The 10,416-nt window shown below is 44.7% G+C and overlaps 1 protein-coding gene across 1 annotated transcript in view; it reads right to left on the bottom strand.

Moving 5' to 3' along the window:
• LOC114485979 (forkhead-associated domain-containing protein 1-like) overlaps positions 1–10,134 on the bottom strand; it is a 72,773-nt gene extending 62,639 nt beyond the window's left edge. The window contains exon 1 of the mRNA XM_028488057.1: positions 10,034–10,134. Coding sequence (XP_028343858.1) covers positions 10,034–10,126 — 93 coding nt within the window. The 5' untranslated portion in view covers positions 10,127–10,134. The remainder of the gene's footprint in view (positions 1–10,033) is intronic.
• Between the last annotated feature and the right edge of the window lie 282 nt (positions 10,135–10,416).

The following is a 10,416-nucleotide window of genomic DNA, read 5'->3' as shown; positions in this document are numbered from 1 at the left end:
GTCCGCTGCATCGGCAGGCGGACTCTCAACCACTGCGCCACCAGGGAAGCCCCAAAAGGACAGTCTTATAAGTTACTGGTGATGTATAAATGATATAATACATACAAAAGCACTTGGAAGAGAACATATGGCAAATGTGAAATGTTCTCTATTATGAGCAAGAGGACGGGCTCTGGAGTTAGAAAGCCTTGAGTTCAAGTCCCACCTCTGCTACCTTCCAGCCGTGCAGCCTGGGGCATAGTTCTTTGCTTTTCTTCGGTTGCTCCCTGAGCAGCAAAAATGAGTTTGATAAGCTGGGCTTCGTAGGATTGACAAAAGGTACTGCTTGGTGAAATGTTCAAAGGAGTGGGATAACAGTTTTGAAATTAACTCGTGTGTGTGTGTGTGTGTGTGTGTGTGTGTGTGTGTGTGTGTGTTTTATCTATTTCTTTTAACCTTTTGGCTCTTGGCTATCCCATCCCCCAGCCCCAGTCCCCCACTGCCTCAGGAAAGGGATGTAGTGCAGAAATAGTTTAAAAAAATGGGGTTTTCAAAAGAGTAAGGATATGAGGAAGCGGCCAGGCGCTGGTGAGACGACGAGCCTGGGAGTGGAAGGAAAGAGGAAGCTTCTCTGCTTCCCCGTCAGCTGGATCCTTCCTCCCCGGTCTCCCCGGGAGAGCCCTGTGGACCCGCAAGTCCTCAGGAGAGGCTGGTCCTGAAATCAGACTCTGCCCGGCGTGGTTCCCAGTGCCCCAGCCTCCCTCTGTGACCTCAGGTGGGACTCTCAGCCTACCTGCACTTCAACGCCCTCATCTGTAAAGTGGGGCAAACAACACTAGCCTCCTAAGGATGAAATGAGTTAACACACTCGAAAGTGCCAAGAACAGTGCCTGGCACGGAGCAAGCGGTCTCTGTTATTAATCCCCCCAGCCTGGCAGCAGCTCTCTGGCTCCCTCACCTCTCTGACTGCTTCCAGGTCTCCACGCCGGGCTCCTCTCCCCTCAGATGTCCATTTCCTCCTCACTCTGTCCTTGGGCTGGGGCCACTGTACCACCCCCTCGATTCGCAGATGTGTATTTCCAACCTCTGGTTCATCTCCAGGCCCCAGACTGCCTGGCTGCTTCCTGGATGTTGAGGTGCTCACTCAACCAATCCTGCTTCCTCCCCTCTTGGTAATGGTATTATCACCTTCCAGCTCATCCAGCCATCTTTCTCCATGGCCTGTGGCATTGATCCTACTGATTCTTCCAGAAAGCTCTCAAACCAGTCCCAAAGCAATGGTCCAGTCAGGTGGTAGTATTAATGTGGTGGGCAGAATGGTCTCCCAAAGATGCCCATGCCCTGATCCCCAGAACCTGGGAATATGCTCCATTACGTGGCAGAAGGGACTGTGCAGATGCCAAGGTTACTAATCAGTGCTCCTAAAAGAGGGAGACTAGGGACTTCCCTGGTGGCACAGTGGTTAAGAATCCGCCTGCCAATGCAGGGGACACGGGTTCGAGCCCTGGTCCGGGAAGATCCCACATGCCGCGGAGCAACGAAGCCCGTGTACCACAACTACCGAGCCTGCGCTCCAGAGCCCACGAGCCACAACTACTGAGCCCACGTGCCACAACTACTGAGTCTGTGTGCCTACAGCCCGTGCTCCACAACAAGAGAAGCCACTGCAATGAGAAGCCTGTGCACCGCAACAAAGAGTAGCCCTCGCTCGCCGCAACTAGAGATCCCACATGCCGCGGAGCAACGAAGCCCGTGTACCACAACTACCGAGCCTGCGCTCCAGAGCCCACGAGCCACAACTACTGAGCCCACGTGCCACAACTACTGAGTCTGTGTGCCTACAGCCCGTGCTCCACAACAAGAGAAGCCACTGCAATGAGAAGCCTGTGCACCGCAACAAAGAGTAGCCCCCGCTCGCCGCAACTAGAGAAAAGCCCGTGCTCAGCAACGAAGACCAAACACAGCCAAAAAATAATAATAATAATAATAATAAAAATTTTTTAAAAAGAGGGAGACTATCCTGGGTTATCCAGGTGGGACTAATCGAATCCCACCAGTCCTTATAAGCAGAGAACTTACGCTGGCTGGATTGGAGAGATGAGTGGTGGTTCTTGCTGGGCCCCCACTTAACAGCCCCAATGCTCCTCTTCCCGGGAAAGCACCAGGTCAACATTTCCTCTTTACGCAAATCCCGCCCTGCCGCAGATGGCGCCACCTCAGTCTGTTGCATGAATGAGGATCACGAGAACATTCATCTCACATTTCACTGACAACCCCCATTCTGGATTCCACAGGGTGGAATTTCCCTAGCTTAGTCAATTATCTTGTTATCTCAGTTAACTCACTGAGAATTTCCAATTTAGATATTAGATGTTCCCAAAGCTAAATTTACACTCAAAAAGTGAAGCTTCTTTTTTTAGAAGCTTGAGTCAGCTCAGTCTGAAACTTAGCCCCACCTCCCCTGACTAGCTGTGTGATTTGGGCCAGTTGCTTAACCTTTCTGAGTCCCATTTCCATGTCATCCAATGAGGATAATAATGATACTAGTAGTTCTCACCTGCACAGGATTTGTTTTGAGGATATAATTCTATAAATATATATACGGAACATACATAGATGATGTATAAAGCCATGGGAGATACAGTAAGTAGTCCATAAATGGATGCTGTAGCTGTTTGTATTACGTATGCTATTCAAAAGAGTATGATCTTTCTTTCATCTCACATCCATCAGAATGGCTACTATACAAAAAAAAAAAAAGGGAAATAACAAGTGTTGGTGAGGACGCAGGGAAAGTGGAACCCTTGTGCACTGTCGTGAGAATGTAAATTGGTGCAGCCACTATGGAAAACAGCATGGAGGTTCCTCAACAATTAAAAATAAAATTATCATGTGATCCAGCAAGTCTACTTTTGGGTATATATCCCAAAGAACTGAAAGCAGGGGCTTGAAGAGATATTTATACACCCATGTTCATAGTGTTGTTTGCAACAGCCAAAAGGTGGAAACAACCCAACTGTCCATTGGTAGATGAATGAATAAACAAAATGTGGTGAATCCACACAATGGAATATTATTCAGCCTTAAAAAGGAAGGAAATTTGGACACATGCTACAGCACGGATGAACCTTAAGGACATTATACTCAGTGAAAGAAGCCAATCACGAAAAGACAAATACTGTTACGATTCTACTTATATGAGATACCCAGAGCAGTCAAGGTCACAGAGACAGAAAGCAGAATGGTGGTTGCGGGGGGCTGGGATGGGGGGTGGGGAGTTGTTGTTTCATGGGTGCAGTTTCAGTTCTGCAAGATTCACAGAGTTCTGGAGATGGATGGGGGTGATGGCTGCACAACAGTGTGAATATATTTAATGCCACTGAACTGCACACTTGATAAAAGTGGCTAAGATGGTAAATTTTATGTTATGCATATCTTACCACAATAAAAAAATGAGAAAAATGAGATCACGATCTAGCCCTTTCCTCTGAACTTTTTCCTCTTGGAAGCCCTCCATCTGCCGGTGAGAAGCTAGGCCCCTCAATTGCTGTGGTGGGAACTGACCAATGAAATCAGCCGCCAGTTCCCAAACAGGGGACAAAAAATTCCCTGAGGACTGGCGAGACCAAACAGGTGAACCCCCAGAGCGAGGAGCACTTGGGGAGGAGCCAGGGGTGAGGTGGGGGTGAGGGAGGGGGTGGGACGGGAGCACGACCCAGGCGGGAGGACAAGCGGGTTGCAGATGGGGAGCCAGCAAGGGCCCCCTCCCAGGCCTGTTTCATTCCGCGGATTTCCCCACAGAGAGTCCACCTGTCACCTTATGTCTCAAAATGTAGGTGCTTGCTTAGAATAAGAGAAATGTGAACTAAAATGACACAGGTACCACACTTCACCCCGTAGATCAGTGAAGATCCAGTGGGTGGACTACACCCTAGGCTGGAGAGGGAGTGGGAGACGGCCGTCCACTGCTGGCAGGACACCACATCCGGAAACCTCTGGTGGGCAATTTGGCCATGCCCATCAGAGTTACAGCTGTATGTGTCCTTTGACAGAGCAGACATACCTGCACATCTGTGAAATGATGCAAATAATAGGACAATCCCAGCAGCCTTGTTTAATAATAATAAACACGATTATGATGTAGGCTCTTGATTCTTTTCTGAGAGGCAGCCCAGAACTGGCAGGAACCAGGAAAAGGGACGAGAGTCATCTGGCTGTATGGGATCTGGTGTGTGTGTGTGAGATCCGTCTGGCTTCGCGACCCTCAGATCCCACATGAGAAGGGCTGACACAGGCTGGAGAGATGGCTCCACCCGTGAGAAAGGAGCCGGCTGGCAGGACACTGACCACCGAGGGTGGAGGTGCGGACACCAGCATTTCATCCCCCTGTCATGTCTGTTCTTTCTTTTTCTCCTCCATCTCCACCCTCCCAGCTGCAGCCCTGCGCTGACTTGGGCTGTCCTAGAGCTCAGTCTTCTAGGGATCCTGGAACCTCCCCAGGGTGGGACTGGGGGAGTCCCTGGGGAGGGGGTAGGGTCAGTCAGCCCTTCATTGTTTAACCTTCGCTTCTCTTTTCCTCAAAACAAAGTTTATTGAAATAATACACACACACACACACACACACACACACACACACACAAGCAGGAGCTCTGCTGATCAAGAAGGGAGAGGAAGGGAGCACTGATGGTGGGGTTCTCAAAGTGTGGACACACACACACACACACACACACACACACACACACACACAAGCAGGAGCTCTGCTGATCAAGAAGGGAGAGGAAGGGAGCACTGATGGTGGGGTTCTCAAAGTGTGGTCCTGGAACCAACTCCAGGGGACTCCATTCCCCCCACCTGAACCTGGGGAGCATATAAATGTGAAGATTCCTGGGCCTTACCCCAAACCCACTGGGTCAGAATGTCTAGGAGTTCATGTTTAACAACTACTCTTAAACATATGGAAAATCCAACAACTACTGGCTTGGTGTTTCTTCATTCTGGAGGAATTGAGCCCCTTTCTCAGCAGAGTTTAAATAACAGCCATATCCAACTCTAAAAATTACAGTTTACAAGGCACATCAAATCGTATAAATTATAACTCGCAAGGTTTAGCTGTGAAATGAGCAAGGCTGAGGCTTTTGAGCTGTGTAAAATGGGAGAGGGGAGATTGTGAATAGAGCTCCTGATGGCTTGTCTGCACACAGCAGCCGGGATGTTCATTGGCAGGTCTCCCCCTTGTTTACAATCCTTCAAGCCTTCTTCCCATTGCTTTTCAGATAAAGATCAAAACCCCTATGGTGACATGAAGGAGGCCTACTTGTCACTTAGCCCTCCTCCTTTCCACTCTGACTTCTGGACGCCCTGGTTTTCTCTCAGTCCCTTGGGCTCACAATATACTCTTCCACCCCAGGGCCTTTGCACATGCCATTCCCTTCTCCTTTTGTCTAGTTAAGTCCTCCTTGTCTTCCATATTCCTTTCCTTTACAGCCCCAATGTTGGAATGGAATTAGTCACACCTTCGTGGGATCATTTGACTTATTTCTCTCTCTCCTGGCAGCTTCCTGATTGCAGGGACCATGTCCAGTTCTGCCATCGCTGTACCCCTAGACTTGGCTCGGTGCTGAGGTTCTGGGTAAATACTGTGCAATGAATGAGTGATAACAACAGTTATCACTGTTGACTATAAACAGTTCTCACTAGCCTGGCTATAAACAGGCTTCCTATTGCCTTTAGGGAACCAAACTCCTTAACAGGATATAGAAAAAAAGTCTGGACGGTAAAACCCTGCAAATATCAATGTTGATTTTTCCCTGAGCCAAATGATTACAAGTGACTTTTATTTTCTTCCTTATATTTTCCTTTCTCTCAATTTTTAAAAACAAGAAGCATGTAACTACCTTCCATTATCGGAAAGAGTAAATGATGTCAAAACACTACAATACCAACAGTCAAAACAACACGTCAGCCTTGCTGATGAGTAGAAATCTTTAGAAGCATGACTGCCTATTCTTTAGGATTGATCCAGGTAAATAAAACAAACAATCTTTTTTATTTGCTAGATGTAACCTCTGGGTAATTGCAAGGATGACTTTTTATTAATATAAATCCCTGAATTTTATTTAGTGGAATGACTTCTAGTGGCCTCAATAACATAAACTCGGGATGGCTCATAGCTGATCAGGGGTGATTCTTCTGATCAGAAAGGCCCAATGAAGTCAGCAGAGGGGCAATTTTTACCGTGTCTTGTTTTATAAAACTGGAAAATGTTGACATGTCTGTAGGTTTCAATTCTTCAAAATTCTTCAAAATGGACCCGTGTCCCCACACCCCTCTTCAGAGCAAATCTCCTCTCCCAAACCCATTTAAGCTTTGGGAAGATGATTTGTCTAAGAGAAGACAGAAGCGGCCATCAAAAGTCTATCCCCAAAACACTTGGCAATTCATGTATCAGCTGTCCTCCAGGGAGCCCAAATGAGCTCGTGCTTCTGGAAATGCAACTGATTTCTTCATAAATCAACGTGACTGTAGCTGGCGGCAGTGATGTACTTCTTAAGCTAAGGCCGAGGAGCAGTAAGCAGTCAATTATTTTTATACAATGAATGCAACTCAATTTCTGTCTAGTTAATAACTGTCTTCATTGGTTCCCTTTTCCAAATGGCTTATTAATGTCAGTGGATCCTCATCTCAACCCTGTGCACCTCTGAGGATTCTTCTCAGTCTCTGTTTTATGAGACCATAATAATGATCATTGTGTCATTTACTGAGCACCACATGCCAGGCTCTTTATGTGCATTTCTCACTTAATCCTCAGAATAACCCTGTGAGGTAAGAGGTTTACAGACAGGGAAAATGAGCTCAGAGTGATTAAGTAATTTGGCTGAAGTCACTCAGCCACAAAGTAGCCTAATGAGATTCAAACCCAGGTCTGTCTATCTCCAAAGCCTGTGATTTAAAAAATTACTACAGTTTTCTAATATCATAGTCAGGTTCAAAACAGAGATCTCTGTCTCTACTTTAGCCAGACAGGAAATAAAACTACCCCAAATCTATGCCTTGTTAGGATAAAGAAGAAACTACAGTTCCTCTTCTTTTTCCTCCCACTTTGCACACTGCACAGATTTTCTGTGTCCTTGAAGGGAGACCACATCATGGAGAAGAACCTCAAGGGGAGGTTCATGGAGTTATCTTTAAATCTGCTGAGTTTACAATAAACAATCTCAGAAAACTAGGAATAAAGGGGGAAATTTCTCACTTCGTAAGAACATGTATAAAAACCCTACAGCTAACCTTGTACTTAACGGTGAAAGACTGACTGCTTTCCCCTAAGGTCAGGAACAAGCAAATATAAGGATTTATACACTGCTCTTGTTCAACAGAGCCCTGGAAGTCTTAACCAGGGAAATAAAGCAAGGAAAAGAAGATTAAAGGCATTCAGATCTCCTTTTCTGAAAGGAGAAATAAAATTGTTCTTATTTGCAGATGACATGATTGTTTATGTATAAAATCCCAAGAAATCTACAAAAGCCCTTATATAAGAAAGTGCAGTTAAGGTTGCAAGATACCAAGAAGCATACAAAAATCAATTGTATTTCTATATACTGTCAATGAACATGTGGGCACCAAAATTAAAAATATAATACTATGTACAATCACTCAAAAAAAAAAAGAGAGAAATACTTAAGTGTAAATCTAACAAAACATGTACAGGACTCGTACGCTGAAAACTACAAAACACTCATGAGAGACACTGAATAAATGGAGAAATATACCATGTTCATGAATTGGAAAACAATGTAGGAGTGTATCCATTATTCTCACATTGATATATAGGATTAAACACAATTCCAATCAAAATTACAGCATGATATTTTGTATATAGAGACAGGCTTACGCTAAAATGTAAACGGAAAGGCAAAGGAACTAGAATAGGTTAAAAAAATTTTTTAAAGAAGAGAAAAGTGGCAGGAATCACTCCACCTGATTTAAGACTTATATAGTGACAGTAATCAAGGCTGTGTCATAATGGTAGAGGGACTGACGCATAGATCCATGAAACATAACAGGGAACTAAGAAATAGCCCCCATAGAAAGTATGTCCAGATTATTTTTGACAAACTTGCAAAAGCAATTCAATGGAGAAAGGATAGTCTTTTCAACAAATGGTTCTGGAACAACTAAGTATCCACATGCAATAAAAGTGAACTTTGACCTACATCTCACATCATCAACAACAGTGAACCCAAAATGGTTCATAGATTTAAACATAAAACTATAAAACACTTAGAAGAAGACATAAGAGAAAATCCTCAGGGTCAGGGACCTGGTGGCATGTTCTTAGACATGACACTAAAAGCATGATCTATAAAAGAAACAAATAACTACCTGGACTTCATCAAAAGTTAAAACTTTTGCTCTGTGAAATATTCTGCTAAGAGAATGAAAAGACAAGCTATGGACGGGAGAAAATATTTGCAAACCATCTATCTGACAAGGGACTCATACCTAAAATACATAAATAATTCTCAAAACTCAATGGTAAAAAAGCAAACAATTCGACTAGAAATGCTTAAAAGACATGAAGAGACACTTCACCGAAGAGGATATGCAGAAAGCAAATAAGTACATGAAAAGACATTTAACATCACTATTGATTTGGGAAATGCAAGTTAAGACTATGATGAGATACCACTACACACTTACTAAAACAGCTAAAATGAAAAAGAGTGTTTATGCTAATTGCTGGTGAGGATGTGTCTCATACATTGCTGGTGGAAATGAAAAATGGTACAGCCACGCTAGATAAGCCTGGCAGTTTCTTTACAAACGGAATATATATTAACATATATGTTAATCCATGCAATCATACTCCTGAGCATTTATCGCAGAGAAATAAAAACTTATGTTCACACAAAAACCTGTACACAAATGTTTATAGTAGATTTATTTGTAATAGCCCCAAATGGAATCAAAATGTCCTTCAAAAAGTGAATGGTTAAACGTAGGTGATACATCCATACCGTGGACTATTACTCAGCAATAAAAGAACAAGCTAATAACCTAAATGGATGTCAAGGGCATTACACTGAGTGAAAATAAAAATCAATCGCAAAGGTCATACATAAATTATGAAAATTATAGAGACGGAGAACAGATTAGTGGTTTTCGGGGCGTGGGTTCGGTGGTGGGAGGAGGAATGGTGACTATGAAAGGAGTTATCACAAGGGACATCTCTGATGATGGAATACGTCTACTGATGGCCACACACAAATCCACACGTGATAAAATGGCACAGAACTCCACACATGCTTCGTGCCATTCTCTCTATTATTTGTGCATCTATAATTATTTCAAAATAAAAAGTTTTAAAAAATCTGTTGAGTGAAGTCTGAGAGGGGTCTGCCTTTCAAAGTCATAAAGGGATTCCATTGCATTTCTCTTTCTGCTTCAATATTTTAATCCCTTTCAAAATTTTAAAAGGCTCAAAGCCACTGTTTTTATAATTCCTTACTTACAATTTCTTCCAACTTCCTTGGCTGTCAATGAGCTGGGACCGTGGACCAAGCCACAGCTAATCCAGAGAATGAAATGAAATGAGAGAGCGCTGAGGCCACGCCCGGGGCTTACCCTGATTTACTACTTGGAGGTGCGGGGGCGGGGGAGGGCTCCGAGGGGCCCACAGTCTCCAGAAGCTCTGGGAAGGGCGAGAGGCCATTGCTCAAGCTGGGCACTTCAGGTGGCCGTGGCTGCCAGACGCGGAGCAGGTGAAGGCCAAGCATCAGCTCTGCGCCCAGCTTCCCAACCGCGCCATCAGGGCGGGACACTGCAGACGCGGCAAAGGACAGAGGGCCCATCGCACTTGGCAGTGTGTTCTTTCTCACCACATGTGCCAGGGAGACCCAGCACGTGCGGGGATTGGTTATTGGTGGCACACCGAGGAAGGCTGGGGCTGTTAGCCAGAGGCTGTGCTTCAGAAGAGATTGGAGTCCACAGAACAGTAAGGACTTTTGGTGGCGTGACGGGTAGGGAGGGTCCTGGACTGGGTAGGAAGAGGTCTTACCTCTAAAACAAGGTCTGAATCTTCATGCCTTCCAATTGTAGTGCTTTTATTCAGGACAAAAAAGCCTTCTGCGCTCTTTAGATAGGCTTTCATACTCTCTGCTTTCCCTATAAAAGGTTTTCAGAAAACAATTTTGTTAGAAAAATACAGTCCTCTAATTATTCAATATCATATTTAGAATGAATGGAATACACCATAACGTCCAAAGGAGAAGTTAGCAGAGGTAGGAGTGGATAGCTGGATTTAACAATGATCCCAATTATAATTCCGCATTTTTTTTTTTTTTTTTTTTTTTTTTTTGGTACGCGGGCCTCTCACTGTCGTGGCCTATCCCGTTGCTGAGCACAGGTTCCGGACGCGCAGGCTCAGCGGCCACGGCTCAC

The sequence above is a fragment of the Physeter macrocephalus genome, chromosome 3, assembly GCF_002837175.3.
Source record: "Physeter macrocephalus isolate SW-GA chromosome 3, ASM283717v5, whole genome shotgun sequence".
In the NCBI taxonomy this organism is placed as follows: domain Eukaryota; kingdom Metazoa; phylum Chordata; class Mammalia; order Artiodactyla; family Physeteridae; genus Physeter; species Physeter macrocephalus.
Note: the sequence above shows the minus strand (reverse complement) of the source record. Positions and strands in the feature narration are given on the sequence as shown.